The sequence below is a fragment of the Physcomitrium patens genome, chromosome 22, assembly GCF_059467195.1.
Source record: "Physcomitrium patens ecotype Gransden chromosome 22, ASM5946719v1, whole genome shotgun sequence".
Lineage (NCBI taxonomy): Eukaryota > Viridiplantae > Streptophyta > Bryopsida > Funariales > Funariaceae > Physcomitrium > Physcomitrium patens.
This window is the reverse complement of record NC_143431.1, coordinates 3,001,875-3,029,467: the sequence shown is the minus strand read 5'-3', so window position 1 is coordinate 3,029,467 and position 27,593 is coordinate 3,001,875. Positions and strand designations below refer to the sequence as shown.

Genomic DNA, 27,593 nt, shown 5'->3' with positions numbered 1-27,593 from the left:
AAAGTCTTAGTATACTTATTTATACTTTACAGGTGAGAAAAGCCAAAGGAAGAAATTTTGCAAGTTGTGTTTATGGTTTGGAGCTTGGAAACAAAATATCACTAGCAAAAGAAATGACAATTAAAGAAGGCATTTTTATAGACTATAAGAAGGATTTTATCACATACATTCAAATGTTGAGGTTCATATGCAAAAATAGGAAAAAAAATGAGACATTTCAAATCATATGTCCACAATGTTTTTTCAGCATCAAAAACTAAAATGGTAGTGTTATAGTCTATTTAGCATGAAGAGGCGTATTGTGCTAAAAGAGTGCCAAAGAGAACCTGCCAACTTCTTTCAAGTATGCAAGTTGATCTCTATTTGCACTTAAAAAAGAATAATTGTGATACCTTATGAAGTTAAAAGGTAAATTTGATATTATCACAAAAGTGATAAATACATTTGCTATTATTAAGAATACATGGATATTATTGATATTTCAACATATTTTAGAAATATATATGATATTTTTCTTTAAAAAAAATTATATTTTTAAAATCTATGCGAACAAGCATAAAAATAAGAGTTCTTGTAATAGCACAAAATATCGTAGTAGTAAACATAATAAACTGATATTCAAGAATATAAATTATATTCAACTTTTTAAACTTGATAAAACACTAATCTAACCAAAGCATAAATGAAAATACTCAATCTCTTCAAATTGAAAATTTCAACTCAATTTATGTATATATATATATATATATATATATATAAAGAGATTTGATATAAATATCAAATAATAAAAATAAATAATTAATTAATTAATATTAAGATATTATAATTTATAATTAGAATAATATATATATATATATATATATATCTAATATTATCTTATATAAGTTAAAGAACTTCTTATGGCAAAACATTGATAAAATTAATCTATTTTTTATTTAAAAAAATACAATCCAATTTTTTTAAGAGAAGAAGGAATATTTTTGGAAATCTATATTTTGAAAACAAACAATAGTTGTCAAATGTTTGTTCCAAAGATTAAAAGAAAATTAACATAATATGAATTTATTTATTTATAATTAGATTATTTGAATTTGAAAGAGTAACATTATCTTTGATAATAACATATGAAATGGCACATATATACATTGCTTTATCTAAAATAGTATTGTAGAGTTCATACAAAGAAGGTAAGAAGTAAGAAAAACAATCTAGAAATAACTTGACCATAATGTCAATCTTTTTAAGAAATAAATTAAATTATAGATGTCAAATAAAACCTAAAAATACACACATGATTTTGCAATCAAACAACAAAGTAAAATCCCTTCTAATAGCACACTTCTTTGTGCTATAAACAAAAAGTACAGTAGTGATTTGGACATACTAAAAATTTATGTTACACTCTACTAAAATCTACCTTACAAATGAAAACAATAGAAATGAGAAAACAATAGGACATAGTTTGCTTGTAACATGGGGCACCAATCAATCAATGTGATTGATACAACAACCACGTGTATGGCAATAAAGCAAAAGTAAGAGAAGTGTGTCATCCTTTACCATTTGCCCTCTTGGACGACAGCCAACAACTGCAACAAGCAATTCCACTTTTTAAAGTACAAGTCATAACGTCACAGTTGTACATAAATGACCAGTGCCACAAGTGCCACAGGAAAGGAAGCATTGAATGTAGTTGCAAATGTATATGGTGCCAAAAATACCCACAAGAAAAAACCCGAAAAAAACACCCAAAAAAGTAGAACCAACAATCAATAACTAACCTCCACCCAGTGTCCGCAGCACCTTCGTCCACATCACCGTCTTGTTCCAGCCCAGTCCCGTTTTTAGGGTTTCGTTTCCTACTTCCATATTCCAATCTTCGTGCTTTTGAAGCCGAGGTATTGGGCTTCGAGAGTGTAGTCGAAGGTCGTGAGTGCAGCCATGCACCAAGCTCGCCGCCGCTTGGCGGTCGTGTTGGGCGACCGGCTGATCACATCGCCGCTTTTGCAGCGGCCCCTGTATTTTTCCGGTTTTTCGAATGGGTTTCGAGGGATTGGTGAGGTTTCTTCTCGCGTTGGGGAGGTGCAGTGGCTCGGGAAGAGAGTAGGAGAGGGAGTGAGCAGGGGTTTTGCGACTAGCGCAGGTGCAGTTGAGGAGGTTCCGAAGAGGAGAGGATGGGCGCGGAAGCTGGGAACTGTGGTAGTTGGGACTGGCGTTGCGGGAGCTGCGGCTTGGGTTGCCACCGGGGACTACCCTGTGCGGAGAGCGAAGATGTTGTACACCATTCCTGTGCGATTGGCTCGAGATGTTGCTACTGCTGTCGCTATGGTTGCAGGTTAGTATCTGGGTAGTTATAATTGGGTGTGAGAGGGTGGAGGAGTTCACCGTTTTTGGTTTGTTTGATTGTTTGTTTTGTAACTGTGGGAATATATATTCGTAAACTAATTCTACTGCTGCAAAATAAAAATGTCCACATAGTCTTGTATAAGTCAAGCTGAATCTGACTCTATGGGTGCAATTTTTCTAGCTACAAAAGTTGAGTTGAATTGAATTGAATTGATGGAACTATCGCATCGAGAACGGGTCTTGTATGGATTAGTGTACTTTTAACTTAGATCATGAGTAATTTCGTTGTGTCAGATTACAAGTATTCCCTTCATGGGCTGCCGGAAGGGAGCCCCGAGAGAGAGGCTGCTAAGCATGAGGCTCATCTGCGCGGCGCCAACCGCCTGCAAGCTTTGTGCTTTAGAAATGGAGGAATATACATCAAACTCGGTCAGCATATTGGTCAATTGGTAGGTTTGCTGTTGGGTGGTGAAAGGTTAACTGTGTGGATCTGTGTTGTGTGTAGTGATTCCGCTCGATTTCTCGTTTTACTACTGTTCTATGTAGCCTAAAACAGATACCTGTTCAGGTTTGGGTTCATATGTGAAGGCTTGTCTGTGTATGGTTTTGGTTTATCTGTAAGTCACCATATTGATGTTTGCACTCCCTATCCAGGATTATCTATTACCAGAGGAGTATGTAAAAACTATGCGGGCTTCAATGTTGGACAAGTGTCCTGTTTCAACATACAAGCAAGTATGCGATGTGTTTGTTGCTGAACTCGGCCGTCCTCCACAAGAGGTATTTCTTGACTACTAATCATGTACTGTATAAAAGATGTTCTACAAAGGTCGGATTAAATTGCATATATATATATATATATATATATTAATCCACTTTTTGTAAACATAGATTTGGCTACTTAAGACGGGTATATAACTTCTTCGTAGAATCGTGCATACTTGCACGCTCCTTGTTCCTTTCGTCTAATTATATGTATTTGAAGAACTATGTCAAAGAACTATGTTGAAGTACTCTGTATATGATGGCCAGTTTTCTGAAGCAGGCATTTGTAAATAGGGCATGCCTCAATGTCCTCAGGTTTTCAAAGTGGTATTTTCCGTATGAAAATGCTATTCATGGGTACATAATTGTGGATGAATTTATAATTTGAGCTGCCTAACAATTCGATGATAATATATGTTAGGAAATGGATGCTGCTATTGAGGCGTCAGAAGGTTAGTCAGTACCACTAGTCGGTTGGCAACAGATATAAGAACTAAGAATAGACAATTGGCCCAGTGGAAAATCATGCTATCTGTTGTACGGTAACTGAATTCCACCTTTTGTGCTCCAACCATTTAGGCTCTCTAAACGGGATACATTATTTAATGAAGGTTCATTTATCCGAGTTACCTCTCTCACTATTCTTCTCGTTTTGGTTGTTGTATATGGTAGGTCTTCGCAGAGTTTGACCCGGTGCCACTTGCCAGCGCGTCATTGGCTCAGGTCCATGTGGCTAAAACTTTTGATGGTCAGAAAATTGCTGTTAAGGTACGTTTTTAATTCCTCAGTCCTTAACTACTGTGGATTAGCCATCTATGTTTTTGGATATGGAAGTTATCAACTTTCACATGTACGAAGATCCCAACTACCACTTGAACTCTTTTTTTCTATGTCTAATCATGAATTGTGCTCGAGGGCAGATTCAACACATGCACTTGACAGACACTGCTCTTGCTGATACCGCCACTGTTAGTCTTATCGTCAACGTTGTTCATTGGTTCTTCCCTTCTTTTGATTACAGGTATCGTTTATTTTTCACGATATTTGCTGTTTGAGATGGATTCTTCCTATACTTATTCCTCAAAACTTTTAGAATTTTAAATCCCTTCTTGTTTGTTAAAGTTTAGCGCTATGAAACTCCAGTAATAGAATTGTTAGCCATGCACTTGACAAGTTTATCAATAGTGTGTATTCTGACGTACTTCTGCGCAAGTGCAATGTTATCACATGATCACCCTCAATACATAAATACGTTTGAATCTCCTTGCAATTATTTATTTACTTTTTTTGTACCGTTGGCAGGTGGTTGCTAGCTGAAGTCCGCGATAGTCTTCCCAAGGTTTGTACCCTTATGTTTATTTTCTAACTAACAGGAATGTGATATGGTAGTTCGGATAACTTGTGATCTGAGTGAGTTTGAGTAACATGTGGTACCTTGTATGAGCATGGTCATCATTATGGTGCTGATGACTGTATGTTAACCTGGTTGTGTAGGAACTAGATTTTCTGAATGAGGGCAAGAACTGTGAAAAGACTATTATGAATTTCAAGAAGATGTCTCCTAAGCTAGCATCTCAGATCAAAATACCCCGTATTTATTGGGAGTTGAGTACGCAGCGCATCCTTGCTATGGAGTATATGGAGGGTGTGGGGGTGACTGATGTGCAAGCGTTAAAAGCACTTGGCCTACGTCCTGCTGATGTTGCTCGATTGGTACGTTTCATCGTCTGAATACTCAAAGAATAGATTTCGTAGTGCGCAACAACTTTTTAGCTTGCCTTGTACGCTTAGAATCATCTGCGTCTCTGAATGTATTCAGAAGGTGAGGTTACATTTATCATTTGTAGACTTTGCACGTTTGCATCTGTGTAATATTTCTGATGGTGTCGGCCTGTGTTCCAGATCAGTCAAACATTCACCGAAATGATTTTCCGCCATGGATTTGTGCATTGCGATCCTCATGCTGCGAATATGATGATTCGTGTTAAGCCTGGTATGTTGTTTTTGGTTTGGGTTTTCATTTAGATATTTCACATGTGAATAGAAGTCAGCCCTGTATATGCTTTATCCTCTGTCTTGGTTTCTTGCTGTTACTGTATACCTGATGATTGCCTGCAGCTCTTTCTATTATCTTCGCAAATTCCCGCTGTTAGATAGTTGCTTTGGTCTGTGAAGAATTTGCCACAACGTTTGATGTTGTCTTTGCTTCAGGTACTAAGGAACCTGAACTTGTCTTATTGGACCATGGGCTGTATAAAACTTTGGATCCTGTAATTCAATCGAATTATGCCGGTTTATGGAAGGTCCGAAACTTACCTGTGCGATCTGCGTTGTGTTGCCTACTATGACATGGTCTTACAATTTTACTAAAACATACTGACAATGCAATTCTAAACTGGTGTTTACGTAGATAAATAGAACATACAGTGTACTAAAGTTAATGACAGTATGACATAATAGATTGTCTACTTGTTATCGAAGATATGTTATCTTCTCATTTGACATTAATTTTAGCTTTTGACCAGAAGAATGGCTTTATCTTGATTTACAAGAATCTATTTCAACAGGGTTGGATCATGTCAGGGTCTCTGTGATCGTTTGTCCTATTAATTGTAAAGCCAATTTGTGAAGAACAGCGATTATCCTGCCTTAAAATGTGACGTCTAAAATTCTATCTTTCGTGCACACAGGCTCTAGTGTTCGCAGATTCCAAGGAAATTAAGGAGCATTGCATTGGATTGGGGGCTGGTGATGACTTGTATGCTTTGTTTGCTGCAATTCTTACAATGCGTCCTTGGGACAAGATTGTGGATCAGTCAATCGATCACCTACTTGTACCTGACACTCCAGAGGAGAAAGATGAACTTCAGGTTAGTTGGTCACTCCATACCGTCATCGAAGTAATGATTTTTTTAATCTTAAACCACGCAATTATGTTCTGTAGAAACTTCATACCTTATTTATTGTATCACACGTGCAAATGGAAAACTTTCGTTTGAGCTTAAAAAATCATGGATTTTATTATACATCTCTTAAAATGTCCTACGATTTATCGTACGTTTACTCCTACGTTGAGAGTTTTGGTGTGATCTCTCGGGTATGTCTATTGAGAGTTTTTTCTTGTCATATATTCGCAGCTACTAATTTTTTTCTGACGTCGATGGTCCCAATATCTAGGGTTATGCGTCACAATACTTTTGGGAAATATCAGCTTTGCTCAGCCGATTGCCGCGAGTGGTGTTACTACTATTGAAAACAAACGACTGCCTGCGGGCCGTTGATAATGCTCTGGTAAGTCAGCTTGTTAGGGTCGACTGACTAAATTCAATGGGTATCGCAGTGATCGAGAGTCTTTAGTGTTCATCTTTAGCAGCTGAAGATAATTTTGTTACAGATTAAAAAGGCATGCTTTTAGATTGAGAGGATCATATGGCCAGAGTTCTCAGGATGTGAAAATTACTATAAGTGATAATCAAAGAACTGCAGTTCCGGGGTTTCAAATGGAAGTGTTCACCGTCAGCACGCTCCGTCACCTGTTGGAACTTTGATGGTTACAGAAATGTTGGGTCATGGTTATAGAAATGTAAGGTCATTCTGGATCGAACATAAATTGTAAGAACGTAACGGATGTTGTTCTGTCTGGACCTTATGTTTTATGGTCCTTGGGCAGAATGATTCTTTGAGATATGTATGATAAAATGTACCTATTGAGAGTGTTGTCATAGCAAGATTTGGGAAGGTTTTTATTATTTTAACTTCGGTTTCAATTGCATTTCCAGTAGTTTAATATATAAATCTATGTGTGCAGGGTGCTCCCATAAATACGTATCTAATTGTTGCGAGGACATCATCCAAGGCTGTTTCTGAGATGGAGCGGAAGGGACTATTTTCTAAGGTTTTACAGTTGTGGGATAGGCTTGACTTAGAGCTTCGCTTATTAACTTGGAAAGCAGCTGCTTTATTGATGGGAATTAAGCACTGTATGAAGAGACTAGGTTTTAATTGACGTTGAGTCACTAGAATGAAATTCTTCAATCGCATAGGTTAACAGCATTGAGTAGATTAGTCAGGTAAATGTAACATACTGGCAATAAGTTAGATTGGTAATAGCCTCAGGTATAACTCATTTTTTACAGAAAAAATAAGAAACCAGTAGGTAATCTACAATCATTGCCATGGATGTCCTACAACCTTCAATTCATGCACTGCATACTGGTTCTTGAGAAATGAACTGGTCAGCTTTTCTATGGAACTTGGGATGTGCATGAACTTGTTTGCGTTTTTGGCGTGATTTAATGTTGTATCTTATTTCAGTCGTAATTTGCGAGAAAGTAACGTGCACAGCCTACTCCACTCTATGTGTATACTTCATTCTCTCACACTCAAGATGACTTGTTTTATAGCTTTCACACATTCAGAGAATTGTTCTTCTGTAGGGTGAGTTGATGTTGCATAATTCATTTCATTCTACGAGTACACCTGGACAACTGGAAAGCAAACGATTGCTGTCGAAAATGCGGTTGCCCCAATCTCTTGATCTGAATAAACCACATCGTAGATGTGTCCAGATTCCACCCGTCATGCTGCGCTGGAATTTGTGTCCAGAATTGTGCTCAGTTAGTGAGGTTTTCGTTTATTCTGCACCTCCTATCCATGTTCATATAGACTTTTTTGAAACCACTTCGTTTATTTTGGTATCTTTCGTGTGAACCGGGGAGTGGAAAATCTCTCTGAAGAGCACGTAATGCCTGGATTGATAAGCACTGAGTCTGCTAGTAGTTGGAGCTCACTATCATGGCACCAGCTATGCTCTGTAATATACGAGAATCCACGGTTCATCCTTGAGACTGGTCATGGGGAAATAACTAAGTGAGCTTCTTAAATAAGTGCTTCATCTTGTCTGTAGGTAATTTATGAGGTTCCTTTCATTTTTGTATTTTCCGTCATTTTACTTCAGGATGATTCAGAGGTTTGCCACTATATATGCTCCAAAATTGTTCGATTCCAAAACGATGAACTGGTCCAAATTTTTCTTGGCAAGGACGAGCATTTTCTATGGCACCAAGAGACTGCCAACATGATCAGCAATCTAGATAGTAGTAATCAAAAGAGGGTACCATCTGAAATGTTTCCACATTCTCACTTAGAAGTTTTGTTTAAGATATTCAACCTATGCCTTCATTCATCCACCAAACATCCCCTTGTCCTCATTAGGATTAGGTGAAATGTAGAGTTACTATTACAACAATATTTAATGTGGCTCTTAACCTAAGTGCATGTAACTTTTTTATTGCCTAATGAAAAATAAATTGTCTTATACTTCCTACTTAGTTAAGAAAGGTGATAGAAGTACTATAGGAAAATATACCCTAAAGAATAAATACCTAGAGAGATGGAAAAAACCGAAGAAAAGTTCTTGAGTTGTGAAGTAGGAGAGTCAAACAAGTTATTAAGTACTCAAAATTACTATGTAAGGAAGCTAAAAATGTTTGCAATCATGAAACAAGAGAATTTCTGGAACATAGTAGAAATAAAGAGGTTAATGACTTTATTCCTTATACCCATTGTGGGTAGATCCTATACTAAGTCACAATTAGCAACATGTCAAGGATATGAATCTTGAAGAAAGAAATCCTCAATACACTCTTATGTCTCTAAAAAGAACTAAAAACTTATTCAAAGATGATACAATATTGAATTAGAATGGCTACTGCTAAAAACAAGAAGAGTAGAAAATCTTGAAATAAGACTAAGGACTAGAAAAGCATTGACAAGAATGAAGAAGGCTTCACTCTTGCCTCCACATATATTCTTAATTAGCAACTATGTGGCCATGTCCTATAGGACCTCCAAAACATGTTGACTATGCAAAATACATATCTTAACTTGCAAGGCAAGTTTTTCATATGTAGACCACATAATTAGCTTGTTCCACAAGCTTTTAAAACATGGTTAAGTTGTTGATCAAGTTTCTAACCTACCAATCAATTACAAATATATGTAAAGTCAAAGCAACATCTATAAAGCTTCTAAGAAGCTTTTCTAGAAGGTATTATGAAATAGACCTACTTTTATCTATTTTTACCTACTTCTACTTAATCATATAGATATTTATTAGAGTATATATGTCTATCCATGATATTATCCCTTCTTTTAAGGACAAGTTCCATGAAGAGCGATTATTGTGTATTGATGAAATTCAAGATGCGACAAATTGTATTTGCAACATACTTTGATCTTTATTTTCTTTGAAGATGTTTGAGGCCTTTATAACTTCCTTCAAATAAAATAATTGAAACATCATCAAGAATTGTTTCCATTTCTAATAAAATTACCAAATATCGAGAAACTCTTTCAAAGTTATTATACCAAATACATTATATCTCACCATCTATTTGAAAAAGGACATGTCATTCTTGAGGATATTCATCTTGATTATGTTGTCTTGCAGATTGTAACAATAGAAATGTATCATCCAATAAGTTAGCAAGTGAAATCTTTTAGGTTGAATCTACTCATTGTGAGTTTTTCATTTTCTAAATATCATAAATACACAGAAGCTACAAAGTATCATGGATATACATACATATTCTAATAAATACATATATGATTAGATAGAAGTAAGTAAAAGTAAATAAAAATAGATTAATTTCATAATATCTTCTAGAGAAGCTTCTTAGAAGCTATATAGATGCTACTTTGATTTTACATGTGTTTGTAGTTGATTAATAGGTTAAAAACTTAGCCAATAAGTTAACTACATATTGGTAGCTTGCAAAACAAGCTAACTATGTAGTCCATGTATAAAAAACTTATCTTGTAAGTAAAAGATATGTCTCTTGCAAAGTTAATATGTTTTGGAGATCTTATGGAATATCTCTACATAGCTCCTAATTAAGAATATATATATAGAGGTAAGAGTGAAGCCTTCTTCACTCTTTTCAATGCCTTTCTAATTCTTAGTCTTACTTCAAGACTTTCTAATCTTCTTGTTTTTTCCATTAGCAATTCTAATTTAATAATATATCATCTATGAGTGACTTTTTAGTTCTTTTCAATGTCACAAGAATGTATTGAGGATTTCTTTCTTCGAGATTCATGTCCTTGACAATTTGACAAGAGTGCTAACTTATTGTTTTTTTCTTGTTTTAGAAGTGAGTGGATTACCATACTTCTATAGTTGAATTTTGAAAATTATAGACTATCCATCTTTAAACAAACAATCTTGTTTTCTAAGATAGATTCTTTCTTACAAGATAGTGAATTATCCCTCTTTGTAGAAATTTTCACTTGATATTAGAGGTTATAGATTATCCTCCTCTAATTTAACTTTTTGAACTTGTTTGAGTTGTCTATGAAAGTAAAGATTCTGGATGCTACTGTCAGTGGGAGTAAGAATAGATTTGCAATTATTATAGATTTTCATGAGTTTTTTAATATTCTAAGAGTAGAAATCTCACATGTTTTCAACATGATTCATAGACATACTATTCCTATGCCTATAGAAAAAGTTCAAAGTCTGCATCAAGAAATTGTGTAGTTGAAAGAAGTAAGTAGATTGACCTTACAACCAAATCCAAAGAATTTTGCTTCTATAATTATAGTGGAGATAAAGATTAGTATGCCTGAGAAGTTTGATGGAACAAGATCAAAATTTCAAGGATTTTTACAACAAGTCAAGCTCTATCTTAGGTTGTATTTCTTCCAATACTCCAATGGATTTACTCAAGTCAGATTCAAAGGTACATTTCTATCAAGAAGTGTTCTCTCTTAGTTTGTATCTTTAATAGGAAATGATTCACAACTCCTTTATGATTTGTATTCATTCCTAAAAGTATTTACGGCCATATTTAGAAAAAGTGATTGAAAAAAAGTAGCAAAGTTTAAACTCTTATTTTTATAATAAGTATCATGGTTAGCCACCATGTATGCTATTGAATTCCAAAACCTTACTTACAATGTAGATTGAAATGAAAAAGTCCTTATTAATCAATTTCAATATGAGTTGAAGGATAATGTCAAAGATTTATTACTGACAACATCAAAGGCAAAATCTTTGGAACAATTTATTGCTCAAGGCATTGCATGCAAGAATCAATTATTTGAAAGATGTTAAGAAAAAAGACTTGGCTGGAGAGGAACAAATCAAATAATGATGGCTATTTTCAAGTTTTTAGAAATATATTCATCAAGGCCAAAACCAATGCAAATTAATATGATATGTTTTAAATACCTCATGAAACAAGAAAAGACTTAATGATGTCAAAAACTCTTATGCTTATATTGTGGAAAAGCTAAACATACTGCTCAACATTGTCCAAAGAAACAATGCAACCACAAAATGAGAAGCATGGTTGCTAAAGAAGACAATGTGTCAGAAAATAAGTTTCTCCAACTACAATAAGGATCATGTGGCTAGAATCTTGCATAATTCCTAGTAAAAGTCCTATTCTTTCTTCAAACCTCTTACCTTGTTTTACAATAGAAGTTTATTTAGGACCAAAAAATCACAAAGTCTTACCTTTGTTAGATTCAAGAGTCTCAGCTTGTTTTATAGATGAAGATTTTGTCAAAAAATAAGAGATATTGTTAGTCAAAAAAACTAAATCTATATATATAGAAGTCATATATGATCATTTATTATCTTTTGGAAATGTTATGCATGAGATTGTTCCTTTAGATGTAACAATTAAAGATCATAATAGCATAATAATATTTAATATGATATGATCTTTGTCCAATTTGATTATTTTAGGATTATTTTGATTAAAAAATTATAATTCTTAGATAGATTGGATTTCTTATAACTTTAATTTTTTTGATAGTTTGATCCAAAATCTTGTTAGTCAAGTAAAAATATATAAGTCTAAAACATCCAAATTTTTACTAATAAGTGCGAGAAATTTTATGCTTGTTACAAAAAAAGGATTATCTTTTGTTATATATGCCATGTCTAGTTTTGATGGCAAGAAGATGCCGAGTAATATTCCTAGCTAGTAACAAGATTTTTAAAACATTTTTGAAAAAAAAAATGTAGATATTCTTTCAGAGCATCGTCCTTATAATTGTTCCATTAATCTTTATGAAAGAGTTCAACTACCATTTGGACAAATCTATAGCCTATCACAAAACAAGTTGATTACACTCAAGGAATACATTAATGAAAATTTGGCTAAGAATATCATATGCCATTTTAAATCTCTAATAGAAGCTCTTATCTTATTTATGAAGAAAAAAGACAAATCTTTGTAGATGTGTATGGATTATTGAAGATTCAACAAGATCACCATCAAAAATATGTATCCTCTATCTTTGATTTGAAGACTTCTTAATCAAGTCAATCAAGCAAAGATCTATACAAAAATAGATCTATAAGAAATACATTATCTGATACACATTAAAGAAAGAAATGAATAGAAAATTATATTTTGAACCAGATATGGATATTTTAAATATAATGTCATGCCTTTTTTACTCACAAATGTACCAGCTATTTTTCAACATCTAATGAATGATGTCTTTCATGAGTTTCTTAATGGTTTTGTTGTTTGTTATTTAGACAACATCTTAATTTATTTTAAGAATAGAAAAGAGTATGAAGTTCATGTTTGCCATGTGTTACAAAAACTTAGAGATGCAAGATTATATACAAAGTTAAAAAAGAGTGTATTCCACACTATTCAAGTTGACTTCTTTGGATACATCATTTCCAACAAAGAATTAATGATGGATTCAAAGAAGGTCTAGACTATCATAGATTAGAAGATTCTAGAAATAGTAAGAAATATGCAATGATTTTTGAGCTTTGCCAATTACTATTGGATCTTCATCAAAAATCGTTTTCAAATTATAGCTCTATTTATATATTTGACTTATAAAGACAAACTTGAGTAGAATAAAGAAGGCAAAGAATTGTTTGATGCTTTAAAAAAATAATTTATTTTTTTAGTCTTAAATTAAATTTACTAGTTATATCAACTTGTACATTATACAATAATTAATTAGTTTGTTAAAATTTCTTTCTTTAGCCTTTTTATTATTCTATACTATCAATCCAAGATGTAGATATTTTATAGAAAGGAAAAGCTATGTGAAGAAATAAATTCTTTTTTATAATGTAAGAACTTAACCATGAGATTTGTTTTCCATTTATAATTTTATATTTATTGCTATTTTAAAATATTCAATAAGACTAAGTGATTGTATGGTTATTATGTGAGATTTCTTCTTATTTTTTTCTTTATCTTTAATTTTTTTGTCTTCTCAACTTTCAAACTTTAAAAATATTCTTTAAATGAAGGAGAAAAAAAAAATATCTTAATTTGTTTCAAATCTAAATTTCTTTGAATAAAATTTTATCTCTTATGGTGTACAATTCAAAAACTTGGCATCCAACTTTTGGAGTACATATTTTTAATGAAGCAAGCCAATTCCATGTAGTTTTTGAAGATGGAAATGTCGCAAATTCTCACACAAAATCAATTCTATGAACTGCTCATAAAATATAAGAGAATACAACTTTCATGTATATATCATCTTCTACTTCATTATATTGCTCATGATCCAATCCAATGGCCCTTGTTAACAATATTTATTAAAGTTGTAAGCAAAAACTACAAGTGGGTAGTCTTTGATTGATCAATAACAAGGAGACAATCATTGGACCTACTCCAATGAAATGAATTATTCATAGGAAAAATTCTTTGCTTTAGAATCTAGGCACTCTTGTAGAATAAATTCCTTTGCAATCATTTGATTCAGATTTATATAACTATTTGTATTATAACAAATTTTTGAAATAAATTCTGTACAAGATAAACAAGTACCAAACTTGTACTATGAAATGGCAACTTCAAAGCCTTGTTGCTTTAAGGAGAGTTCATATACTCCCAAAAGTTTTTGAGCAGTGCCATTGTAGAGGAACAATGTGGTAAAGACAACATTAGAACATAATAGAATAACAAGTAATACAATTCTTCAAATTGCTATTAAATGTCAAAATTCCTACTACTAATTTTTATTAGTGAATCAAACCAATATGTGCATCTGTCCCTCTTTTGACTGTAACAGAGAATCTACAGAGACTTATTCAATTAATCATCTTATTTTACAACATTCCTACTTATGACTTATTTTCACTGTTAGACTATCTTTCCTATTATTTGGATTACTGTCATTTTTCTTCAATTCCAAATCAAACAAACTCATTAAAATTATAAGCATATCCAAAATAATTACTTGAATGAACTAAATTTTAAATTTTTTTAATACATAACTTATGAGTTGATTTTATTTTATTAGTACTCATTTTATATTTTATATTTTATATTTATATTCTTATTTTTTTCTTTTCACTTCTTTTCTAACATCTATATCAACTTTTTTAGTAATATACCGAATAACTTCATATACCAACAAAGAATCTCACAAATGTAGCATAAAATTTCAAAACTTGTTATCAACACATCCATCAAAACGAAGATAAAGAAGCAAACAAATCTTTGCTATAAAAGAAAGGATGTGCAATAAAGATTGTATTTGATCTTCTATCATTTTTTGTGATTTCTTTATATTAGAGGTGCTAATAAGATAGAGGACTAATAGCCCAAAAATTCAAATCAAAAGCTTTCATTTGCTAACTTATTGGACAAGACATTACAATTGACACAATCTTGAAGATAATTTAATAGAAATGAAGACCTTCAAGAATGACATGTTCTTTTTCTTTGATACTTATCTCACTTATTTATGTATCTTCCAAAAGTTCTTATCTTTGACACCTCAAAATGAATGTGCACATTAAAAAATATTCCACATAATTATTTTTATATTCTAATTTAAGATTTTAAAGTTAAAATTTTAAAATTAGGATTTCTTAAATTTTAGGATTTTCTAACATTCAAATTTTCTTTTGATAGAATTTTCTAAAAAAGTAATCACTAAAATTCTAAGCACCTTTTCTACCTTAAAGTTTCACATATAAAATTTATCAAATGCTTACAATTACGTTTTTTTTTGAAAAAATCATTTTTTTTTTTTTTTTTTTTTTTTTTTTCTATTCACAACTAGGTTTTAATAAAATTTCTACCTGGTTAGGGACAAGCAAGAAGTCTCAAGTTCTAGAGAACTAACATTGCCTTGATTGCACTCACCATGGCCTCACAAAACTTTCTTAAGGCAAGAGCTATACACCACACAATGTAAAGAAGAAACCATTGACTTGTATCAAACAAACTTAACAAACTCTGAAATGAGACATGTACAAGACATTAAATATAATATACAATAAAAAAAAACAACAAGAAGAATATGCTCACCAATAGAGACCTCGTGCACATGGCTCTACAAATGGCACTCTTCAAAAACAAGAGAAAAAAAATAAAACAACAAAAAACAAAATAAGAACTGTTTAGGATTTCTATGCTAAATACTTCTTGAAGGGAGGTCATGAAACTTGTTTATCATCCTATGCTTTTTCAGTTCCTATCAATAATCCCTTGAATTCAAGAAATTGATTGATTATATTACATACCTATGTATAGATCTATACTACATATAAATACTCTATATCCTCTTCTGTATCGCATCTTGATAATAAATAATATTCTTCTTTGATACATGATGCAATCATAAGATTACAACAATACATCCCATCCACTTACTTGTTGCATAATAAACTACATCAAATTGGCATGTGAGTATAGTGATACATTGAAGCAAGTCTATGTTGAAAGGGATAATTTAAAGGCTTAAGAATGATCTGTTTTATCATCGAAAAAAAAGAATGATAGATTCAATAGAAGTGAATACTCAATGTTGATAAGCTTGATAGGCCGCTTGGCTTGGACCCTACAAAACAACTTGGACGTGAAAGCGAAGATGTACAAGGACCTTGTATTGATGCACCTATTCCTCATGAACAACATTCACTATGTAGTACAGAAAGGTGAAAGGTTCAGAGGTCAGAGAGTTGCTTAGAGAAATTTAGATGATGATGTATGTCAGTATGGTGAGATAATATGCAGCTAGCTATCAAAGGGCTGCATGGAAATTTTTTTGGCTTATCTGAGGGACGAAGGGTTGCACAAGGACCAAGGCAACAAAGGTGTCTCATTGGTGTCTATTTCTTGTCTTACTCTCAAAGACAGCTTCAAAAATTTCAACAACAAATTTGATGAGGCTCACAAAGCGCAATCGCAGTGGGTAGTGATGGATCCCGACTTTGGAGACAAGTTATGCATCTTCATCACTGAAAAATTACTGCTGGCTTACAGTATCTTCATGGATCGTCACGGTGCCATGATAGAGAGAGTTTGCCTCAAGAAAGTGCTAGACTTCTAGTTACTACTAAATAATCAATCAAGTCTAAGATATAAAAGTACCAAGTTTATATATATATATAATATTTTTTTTTATAGGGCAATTACATCACTACATAAGCCTAAGTACCAAAAAAACACCCAAATATATGATAAAGTATCTTAAAACCTTATATATCCTTATGAAAAATATTTTTCAAACTTCAACAACTCATATCTTATAATCGGACTGTCCAAACAACCTAAAATTTTACATGAAGTACTAATATACTTTCAAAAACTATCCAAAAAACTTCAACAATAAATTTGATGAGGCTTACAAAGCGCAATCGCAGTGGGTAGTAATGGATCCTGACCTTGGAGACAAGTTATGCATCTTCATCGCTGACAAGTTATTACTGGCTTACAATGCCTTTTTGGGTCGTCACGGTGTCAAGATAGAGAGAGTTTGCCTCAAGAAAGCGCTGGACTTCTAGCTACCACTAAATAATAAATCAAGTCTAAGATATAAAAGTACCAAATTTATATATATAATATTTTTCCTTATATGGCAATTACATCAATACATAAGCCCAAGTACCAAAAAAACACCCAAATGTATGATAAAGTATCTTAAAATCTTATATATTATTATGAGAAATGTTTTCCAAACTTCAACAGCTCATATCTCACAATCAGATTGTCCAATCAACTTAAAATTTTACATGAATTACTGATATACTTTCAAAAACTACTCCAAAAATTTCAACTACAAATTTGTTATGGATCTTGAGATATCACCAAAATCCTAACAGTAGCTTTAAATCCTAGCTTACATACACCTATATGTTATTTTCTTTATATTTCTCAATATAAATACTCAAATACTATGAAACTTTGATTTATAGCTTTTAACCTAATAACTCACACTTATGAAAATTTTGAGCCAAAAATTTGTCTAAAAAATCAAGATATGGCTCCAACCATTACTATCAACAAAATGACTCACTTACTGCCTTTGAATTACATGTATTGTCTTCAATGGCCTATAACTTCTTCATCTAGACTTAGAATTCATCAAACAATATATGTAAAGTATAGCCAAAAAAGTGTTCTCTCCAACTCCAATCACCGAACTTTCATTGCACTCCGTACGCATATGTTATGCTTCAAAGAGTGACAGTAGGTACAAATTTGACACCTTAACTTTGAACACCTATATCTCCTTCACAAAAACTCGAAATCACACAAACTCTTCATCCAAATTATATCCAAAACCTTGAATTTTCTGACCCTAGCCTCCAAAGCTTGAATTCCCTTGAAAATAAAACCCTAATCCCTAATAAGGCCTCGAACAGCCTCCTTGAAGCCCATTGGATATGGCCTTCAATCAATAGGAATGAAGATCCCCATTCCTTGCCTTCATTCAACCACGCCTTGCTTTCATCCTTCCCAATAAGCCTCCTACTAGTTAAGAATTTCTTCTTTAGACTCTAATCTCCTCTCAAGGCTTCATGCTAACATTTAGGTTCTATGATTTTTTTGAAATGCTATAATTAAAAAGATAAAACTCAAAATAAAGTTTCTTAAATCCACTCTCTTTAAATTAATCTATTAACCATTCTAACATACACCAAGACTGATGGATATATTATATGTTCTAACTAATTTTTACATACTATAAGCATTTATAATATGACAACGAACACCACATTGAGACAAAAAGGCATTCAGACAAGTATATTAAGTACACTGTGGAGGAGCTTGAGGTGGCCATTGATGACTTCTTTACAGGAAGCAATGACTCAATAGGCTCTTCTTTGAGAAGGAGATCTTTCTCTTTGCATTTATGACAATAACTTTAGCTAGCAATGGGTATACATGTATATTGAAGAGAGTATGTTTTTTCCAAATTTTATTCACAATAGTCTTTGTGTATATTGTATTTTGACTACAAAAAAAACTTCAAAGTTACCCACACACTTTTCTACCTTGAAACATTGGCACTATATATTTCATTTTTAGATGAATAGAAGATGATCATATAGAATATTGTCTTTGTCTCCATAAACAAGAGACCTTCTAGTTAGAGTAAATGAATACGACTGAAAACAAAACAAAAAGGGGAAAAAAAAGAAAAATAAAGAAAAAAAAAAAGAAAAAAAGAATCAAATTTGATATATGATGATGATGTTTCATATATATATATATATATATATATATTTTAAATTTATAATTCCTTCTTATCCATTATTCTCTCATTATCTTTTAAGGTTATTTCAATTGTTTTGAAATGGATTTACCACATCCTTTGCTTTGCAGCATATCCTCTTACCTAGCAAATAAATAGGATCGAACATTCAATGAAGCTACTAAATCCAAAATGTTCCTCACTTCTAAGTGTGTCTCAGTTGAGATCAGAGGGTGTTATAAATTCAAACCTCATGTAGGATTCTTAATAGTACTTGAACACTCTTTCTAGTAGTGTTCGTGCATTCAAGTTGAGACATAATATACGTCAGGTTTCCTCTCGAGTTATCAAATTATTATTCTTAAACTGTTGAGTCACCTTCTTTGCAAAAGTTATGTGGTCCTTTTCATGCTTGAGTTGCGAACTTAGGTAGCCAAAGGTGCATTGCGCTTGCTGGAGCTGTGACTGCACATGCTTTGTCTCTTTGACATCCGTAGAGGTTTTTCTTGATGTACTCTATCCTCGACTGATTTTTTGGCTCTGATTACAACATCTGAAGCCTCTTCAAACCTACTTTTAGACGCAATCTTGATATCAATCATTTATATTGAATATAAAGCGTGGTGATGATATTTTTCTCCCACTTCAGTATGTCGCTATCCTTAGCAGCTGACCATCCTCAAAACTACAAAGTGATTCAATGTTTAATCCCCTTAAAATGTGACGAAGCATTTTCAAAGCAGAGTTGATATGTTCAACTTCTTTATTGCTGACAAATTCTGCGTTCAATTTCTCTCCTTGTAATTCCTCAAGAGATAATTGAACTTTGATATCCAGCCTCATAAATATGTCAGTGCCTCCTCTTTGGACAACTGTTGCGTCCTATGTACAATCTCCCAATGGATATAGTAAACTTTTGATTGCGGTCATTGTTTCCGAAGCTCATCAAGGGTGGCATCTCTAGCCTCTTGTATTGCTTTGAATGAATTACTCAAAGAGTTGTGAATTCCGCTTCATTTGTTCTACTTTTGCTTTATCAATCACCAAATGACCAATCACAAATATATTGCTCCAAAAATGATATTTGTGCATCAAGCTTGCTTATGACATCCTAAAGCCTTTCTATGTCCCATTGTATTTCCTTTACTTGGCTCTCATATTCAAGTTCTTTACTCTTAAATGTATTTATCTTTGAGACAAGTTTCTCTCTTTCATCATGCTAAGCTGTTTCATTAGATCGAAGTAGCGCCGAGGCCTTATCACATGCTACTTAAAATATTTCAGGTCCAAATCTCGTTGCTTAATAATTTTCTATTCTTGGGGTTGAATTGAGAGCTCTTGTTTCATCTGTTCCTTCTAAGCAACAATTTCCTACAATCTGACTTCATGAGCAACCAAAATCTCTTGACATTGTCCAATTTATACCACCTTGAAATCCTCCCATGGCAATTTCACCGCCATTGCAGTTCTTCAGCAACGAAAGGAGTGCTGCATCTTGCAACTCTCGACACTTGGTAAAAAGAGTCAATAAAGCACACTCATTTTATTCGAATCTGATCCACACTGTCCAATTTCAAGTATAGACAGAACATTAAGCAAAGACCTTGGTTAAAATAGTTCAACTTCCAGCTCATTTAGTCTGGCATTTTTGCATGACTACCATGCCTTCGCTTTGCGCACAACTCTCAATTCTATTTCCCTTCTCTTCATCCTAAGCAATTTTTATAATGTTTTAAATTCACAATTTAGTATTGGTGTTTTGAATCTACATATGGAGTAATTTTATTTTATAGTTGTGGAATTTCGAGCTTCTCATAAATGCAATGAAACTGTGATATGTAGCAAGTATGTCCATTTCTGTTTTAGCAATTGTCCTGTAAAACAAGTAATTTGAATCGCCTTTTGCATGTTGAACTTGATGTTAATAAATAGTCGAGAATAGATTTTTGGCAAGCTCATGGTTTTTCATACAATAACAAGACAATAGTCAATAAGTTATACTTTTGTCTATTACATATAATTAGAAGGATTCCACGAATCCACCTCCAAAATCGAGCTGCCAAAGAATATTGTCCAAGAATCCATACTTTCAACTGGGCCATGGCAGTGAAGGTTCGACAGGGTGGGAATGGAGTTAATTCCCAGTAAATGAACAAGGTAGTTCTTCGTGTGCTTTATTACATTTGGTATGTACCCATGTCGAGATAGGTGGAGGATGGTAAGCTTGAATAGTGACTTTTCATTTACCAGAAATTTGAACAAATATCTGGAAAACATGAAATATAATAAGCATGGCCAAAACAGGATAGGAAACAAGAAACTAGAGGTCATTTCAACATATTCTTTCCCGCTCCATGCTAACAAATTAAAGACGGCATGCACTGATGGACACAAAATTTAAAAGGTTAAAATTAAATTTAAATCCTAAATTGCTGGATCAATAGAGTCAATGCTTAGGACAAAGCTGATGAAGTTACAACACTCACAGAGCAAAAACTAGAGATCGTGAACTGAAGACTCTCAGAAACCCAAATGAATTTTTTTAGTATACCCCACCAGAGCTTGACTCCCATGGTACTTGCCGTTGTCATTATCTACATGCCGGTGTCTTGATTAAGAATGATGGATGAAAATGGTGGAAGCTCACACCATTCCCACACACAAGGTCAACAATCAGTATCAAAATTTATGTCACACCACTTGATAAAGTCATCTGCTGTTAATGAGGAAATACTTAAAAACCATAAAATGAATTTAAAGTAAAAAGATAACTTACAAGCTTGACATTAGATTCTGTTGCTTGAAGGCTCTGCACATCAGCTGCGCTTGCCTCATCCTGGAGCTCCAGCATGAAAATCGTCTTACTAGGTTCCATCGAACTTCAACCAACAAAACGCCTCTCGTAGAGAAGTCTCTAACACTAATACTATGGGTTCAGAATACATGCTTAAGGTTGAAACTGGCCAAGGCACTAAAATCTCACATTAAAAGAGCAAAGAAACAGTTCCAAGAAAATTTTGACATGTAGCTCCTCCAAAACATCAAATGCCCACCTAGCTTTTTAAAATGCCCTCTCAGCCGAGTTCATTCCAGCTATTGCTTCGCTCATCACTCCCTCCACATGTGTTGGGTGGATGTGTTCATGATCAAGAGTTTGTTGCAGCATGTCCAGTTGTGTGTCAAGATGCTGGCCTAGTTTAGCCTTGGAATCTACAGCATCAAGCAGGCAGTCAATTTCTCTTACCATCTCAGCCTTCTCACTCTCCCACTCACTCTCGAACATCTTTGCCTGCGTTCTCAGCTTTCGATGTGCTTCTTGGAATGACCAAAACCGCTTATCCCTCCAATTTTACGTTGTCCAGAAGAATGTTCATTGTACACCGCTCATCGCTCATATATTATTGCTCACAAAATACCGCTCCATCGTGGATGCCATACAGCAGGCAGGCTGGACCAACCCTCTTTGTGTATCTCCCAGCCTGGTCCCAGAGCCCCCACCTCCCATGCGGAATTCTTTTTCGTTAGGTTTCCCTGCGAGGTCCGTAAACACCAAATCCTGCGGGGTGTAGGGGTAAGCCTTATTAATATGCCGTGGGGTCTACGGGTCCGCTAAGTAAGCAGGCTCAATTAGTCTTTAATAATCTCCATCTATTCTCGTGGCTGACTCCTCAGTCCGTCACTATTTAGATTTGGACCTCGACCGTATCTTGTCACTGTAGAGCATCCCCAATCCTAGTACAGCTTCTTTGAAAATCTGAAGTAATCCGCAGAGATTATGTTTTTGCATTCGCGTAGGCACAGACTCATTTGTGCTAGTTTTGTTGCTTTTCCAAGTAGTGGAGTCTAGCTGGGTGAGAATGGATCAGATCAAGTATGACATTTTCATAAACCACCAGGGTCCTAACACAAAGTATTCGTTTGTCACCTTCCTTCAGGAGGGGCTTGAGGAGAAGCAGTACACTTAGTTTGTGGATAAGTCACTGGGAGAGGGGAGACAAGTCTTCGAGGAGATCGAAGCAGCCATTCAAGCCACATCGGTTCACTTGGCCATATTCTCTCCACAGTACGCTGAATCGAAATACTGCCTCGATGAACTGGTTTCTATGCTAAAACGTTGAGGAAAGAGTGTCGCCTTGTTGCCTGTCTTTTACGACGTAAATCCTCAAGATCTTCGCGCGCCTGATTCAGATCGAAGTCCTTTCTGGAAAGCATTTCAGAAGAAGAAAAACAAATTTCCTGGTGAGCAAATCTCAGCGTGGAGGAAAGCTCTACATGATGCAGCGGATCTCAAAGGATTTGTGTTCAAAACCGGCGAGTATGTCCCTGAAACGCAGAAACAAAACTCTGAGTTGTTTGTAATTGAGTTTGTTTTGTAGCACGTTGCTTTTGACAAATTCGATTGAGCTCTACATACTTGTTCAAGGATTCAAAATTTTACAAACCTTTGCACAGTCACCAGTGGTTTGAATGGGCATTTTGCTTCCTAAGTTAACATTGTCGGTACACATGCTGTACTGTTGTCCACCTCCGTCCCCCAGTGTTTAGTTGAGAGGTTTACCAGGCTGCTCTTTAAAACCAGCTGCTCTTCGATTCAACTCCTGCTAGACCAATGGAGGTCGATGAGAACATTCTTATATGCAAAAATAAGGGGCTTTTTGGGCCCCTTTTCCCTCTTCTACTCCATATTTCATAGTTGTGAGGTTGGCAATAGTACAGTATAGTGAACAATGACTGATACATCCGCCTTGACTGTTTTTTCCGACAGCTTCATAACACCATACACCTTGAAGTCTGGGATTTTCACATTGAATTGAAGCATGAAACAGTGCAAATCCGTTGTCATCACTAGTTTATAGTGCTTCAAGTGCTTAATAGATAATGCTAATTCTTGACCTTCTCCTAGATCCCATCAACTTCTCAGTTGGCAGGCCTTACAATGTACGTGGCAAGTTGAGTCCAGCTTGGATTCTAATGCAGGCAGTAAGAGTGCTTATGAAACCAGCAGAAGGGGGGTACTAATGGCTCGTGTTTGGGAGATTGGACTCTGATCAGTTTATCAATTCCAGAAAGAGATTGAACAGGGTTGTGATTGGACACCGATCGATGTGTACCGCGTGTGTGTGTGTGTGTGTTTGTGCAGAGATGGGAAAGAGCTCAAAAATAAAATCATCAACCAGGTGCAGGAACTAATTCCACCACGAAGTAGGGAACAGCAGGTCCCGTGGCCAATCGTTGGCGGCAAGGTGCTACTGCAAGGAACACTCGGACTGCTAGAAGAAATGGGGGACAAGGTGGGGATACTAGGCATATGTGGCGTCGGAGGCATTGGCAAAACAACACTCGCCCAGAGAGTCTACAACCACTACTCCACTGCTCGTGAATTCACTAAGCACACCTTTCTGAAGCTAGAAGCTTTTAAGGACCCGAGCCACTTACGAAAACAGGTACTTCGCGACCTCCTCAACAAAAATGAGAAGAACTTAGATGAAACATACATACTCCTCGCTGGAGCATACGTGAAGCATGAAACTTAGATGAAACATACGTACGCCTCGCTGGAGTGAAAGTGTTGGTTGTCTTAGACAACATATGCAACGTGGACCACTTCAAGGAGTTCGTTCCCAACATGCTGAATCTGGGCGCGGGAAGCCGAATATTATTAACCTCACGTGAGAGGCATACGATTAGAGCCATCATGAACGTTGAACCGTCTAGATGTGCTTCTTGCCCGCTTGATATGGAGGAGTTGGGAGATGAAGATTCGTTTCAGCTTTTTTGGCTCCACGCTTTCCAGAAGAGGGAACTTTCAACGGCCGAGGGTAATGTCTTTCGCCCTCTCGCAGACAAGGTGGTTAAGTTGTGTGGAGGTCTTCCCTTGGCATTGAAGGTTATAGGACAACATTTATATGGAAAGTCGGAGGAAGTGTGGAGTGAGGCATCCGAGACTCTGAGGGATAGACCTGATATCATAGATGTTCTTAGCATCAGTTACAAGGGTCTACGGGATCCAGACAAGATGATGTTCTTAGATGTCTCTTGCCAAATGGTTGGTTTGCTGGAGGAGGATGCTATCGACATCTGGAAATCTTGTAGGTCTTGCCCGTCCTTGGACTGCATGACCTCTAAAATGGTCCATGATTCCTTGCAAATTTTGAAAGACAAGTCGCTTGTGGAAGTGGACGACGACAAAAGACTGACCATGCATGACCTCCTCCGGGAGATGGGCAGAAAGATGGACGAGGTGGAGAAGATTGGTAGTTTGAAGAAAGAAGGGCATCCTTGCCATCTGTGGAATCCTAGTGAAGCTGAAAAATACCTGAAAGAAGACAAGGTTTGTTCGTTTTGAACCATTCTGAGAGATATGTATATAAATAAAGAATGGTTGAAATTATCAAAAAAGAGAATCAACAAATTATATGAATTGAGTTTTTGATGCCTGGTGCTGATTTAATTATAGTGATTTCTACCACAATTGAAATGATATACGTATGTTTAGATTTTACTCGTGGCTGTGCATGTTTGTAAGCATGGTGTCTCAGAAGACAAACGTTAATACTTGTTGTTGGTCATGGTAGGGGTCAAAGGAAGCAAGAGGATTGTCGCTGGTTGGGGCGGAGCAAACAAGTTTTGCTGCATTGGCATTTCAAACGATGTCTGAGATCCTCTTGATGCAACTAGATGGAGCTCGAATTGAGGGAGATTTCTCCCTACTATCTAAGAAGATACGGTGGCTGCAGTGGAGATCCTCGTTTCTCAGAGAGCTGCCTCCCAGATTGCACATGCAGGATTTGGTAATCTTGGATCTCTCACATAGTGACAGCTTAGCTCGACTTTGGGCAGACTATGATGCACAGGTATCAAAACAGAGGATTAATAAGTATACTGTATTTGGTTCCAATTCAAACCTCTGGATTAAAAAATGCATGTTATTGCCTGATTATTATTATTTTATATGTAGCTTAAGGCCGACTCTCAATATAATTTTCTATATATAGATATGTGTGGTCCTGATGTTGTCGTTCGTTTTTTGAATGTGTCGTGACTGTCCCAATCAGGCCGTGCCCAGGTTGCTGAGAGTGTTAATCATTCAGAACTGCACAGCATTGGAGGAGCTCCCATAGACCATCAAACTACTGACCATGCTTAGATCACTGAATCTTCATGGGTGCAGCAATCTAAAACTTTTACCACGCTGTCTGGGCGACCTACAGGGACTCCATGACCTTAACTTGAGTGAGTGCCAGAAGCTGGAGAGGCTGCCCGAGGGCATGATCAAGCTATCAAACCTCAAGGCATTGTCAATGGACTTCTGCAGCCAAATAGCGACCCTATGCTCAACCGACGACGGAGAGCTGGGAGCAAACCTTATCAAATTTTCTGCTCTAGGCGCCTCCAGCCTCACCAAACTGCCAGAATCGTTCTCTAGGTTTTCTTTACTGGAGGAGCTCTGGCTGTCAGGGTGCCGATCCCTCTCAGAGCTGCCACAGTCGATGAAGGGGCTTGCCAAGTTGAGGTTTATCCTTGTCGAAAATTCAGGATTAACTCATTTGCCCACTGATTTCGGAGAGCTTCAAAGCCTTCGTGAGCTTCACATCATCTCTTGCGACGCACTAAAAAGCCTTCCTGGGAGCTTCGGTAGGTTGAAAGGACTGACCTCTCTTCTCATGCGTGACAACAAGCTGACCAAGTTGCCCAACAGTTTCAAAGACTTGACAACCTTGGCCATCTTGGACATTAGAGGAAGTTGGGACCTGGCTAATGTCGATGCGTTGCCTGCGTTCATTGAAGAACTGGAGCTCGGTGACTGTCCCCAACTGGTTTGTGTGGACCTCCATGAGAAGGTGAAAAAGCTCAGAAAACTCAGCCTCTATAACTGCACAAGGCTAACTCAATTGCGAGGCCTGGAATCTAGTGAATGCACTGTTCTTGAGAAAATCGATGTCTATAGATGTCGCAGCTTGTTGCATCTGTATGAGAATCAGGTCTCCAACCCAAATTTGAGAGAATGCTACTTGAGTGGAAGTGGTGTGTGCCTCCCGTACCACAACGATTGGTCACAGGTACAGCGCTTTCAGTCCACATTGTCTAACACACCCATCTCAAATTTTTGTCATCACAGTATACACCTCAATCTTGTACAAAAAATGGGAAGTGATGATCAGTTACAAGTTAATTTTATCTTCCTTGAATTTACCCTACTAGATACTGTGCTGATGTCAGACCAGAGCGCCAAGTTGTCAAGTGATCAGCTACTACGACCATGCCATCGGGTTTGTGGAGAACACAATGACGAGGAAGATATGCTCAGTGCGAGATGCGAATGAGCTTTGCGTGGAGACGAGAATTTCGAGGAAGGAGAGCGGCATGGTCGAAGGCATGGTCTGATTGTCCATTCACCCTAGCTTGGAATGCAGGTCGTGTGTTTCAACTTTGAATTTATTGCACGCTGTGAGCTTTTGAGCTTTTATTGAATGGACTGTTTTGTGCAGGTGAATTCTTTTTTCTACCGAACATGTGATACATGCGAAACGCTCATCAAAGGTCAACGTGGTTGGCATTGCAACGTGTGTAATGACTTTGACGTGTGTGAAACTTGCTTCAAGGAATCGGAGACTGAGAATTGGGAGCTTCCTCCTCCCCATCAGTTGGACCATCCCATGTCAGTTTTTCAGTCACCAAATCAAACTAAATTTGAACCAATTCTGATGCCGTATGAAGAGGGTGTAGATAAGTATAAATGGGGGTATATAGTGTACGACTACCCAACTGTGCGGTGGTGTGAAACTTTTGAGTATATACGTTGAGACTTACAAGGTTCTCACTGCAGTGAGATGTGAGATTCTAGTTGTGACAATTCAAGGCAACAAGTAGAGAACACAACACAATAAAACCAATGCGAGATTCATTTGCATACGATTTCTTTACATTTGTTTATAATTATTACATATATAACTTCAATAAAGAAAGAACAACAATGAAAAGAATTTGCATTT

The 27,593-nt window shown here is 35.7% G+C and overlaps 1 protein-coding gene and 2 pseudogenes across 2 annotated transcripts; all 3 read left to right on the top strand.

Moving 5' to 3' along the window:
• The first annotated feature begins 1,817 nt into the window (after window positions 1-1,817).
• Window positions 1,818-7,363, top strand: LOC112275397 (putative ABC1 protein At2g40090). Its single transcript, XM_024505761.3, has 12 exons — window positions 1,818-2,335; window positions 2,641-2,795; window positions 3,001-3,126; window positions 3,784-3,879; window positions 4,032-4,132; window positions 4,414-4,450; window positions 4,606-4,824; window positions 5,014-5,104; window positions 5,323-5,414; window positions 5,802-5,981; window positions 6,289-6,402; window positions 6,920-7,363. Exons 1-12 carry the CDS (start codon window positions 1,942-1,944, stop codon window positions 7,115-7,117), a joined length of 1,803 nt encoding a protein of 600 aa, XP_024361529.1. The 5' UTR covers window positions 1,818-1,941; the 3' UTR covers window positions 7,118-7,363.
• A 7,731-nt stretch (window positions 7,364-15,094) lies between these two features.
• On the top strand, window positions 15,095-18,501 carry LOC112275372 (exocyst complex component EXO70A1-like; annotated as a pseudogene).
• A 3,772-nt stretch (window positions 18,502-22,273) lies between these two features.
• LOC112275370 (disease resistance protein L6-like) lies at window positions 22,274-27,511 on the top strand (annotated as a pseudogene). The gene is made up of 6 exons (XR_016499930.1): window positions 22,274-22,915; window positions 23,741-24,931; window positions 25,176-25,454; window positions 25,722-26,660; window positions 26,821-26,979; window positions 27,090-27,511. The product of XR_016499930.1 is annotated as a disease resistance protein L6-like (transcript).
• The last annotated feature ends 82 nt before the right edge of the window (window positions 27,512-27,593 follow it).

Bases quoted from the DNA above. Each gene is read 5' to 3' on its own strand.
- LOC112275397 (XM_024505761.3), top strand. From the start codon at position 1,942: ATGCACCAAGCTCGCCGCCGCTTGGCGGTCGTGTTGGGCGACCGGCTG. The intron at 4,133-4,413 runs GTATCGTTTATT...TACCGTTGGCAG, and splicing joins TTCCCTTCTTTTGATTACAG to GTGGTTGCTAGCTGAAGTCC. The intron at 5,982-6,288 runs GTTAGTTGGTCA...CCCAATATCTAG, and splicing joins AGGAGAAAGATGAACTTCAG to GGTTATGCGTCACAATACTT.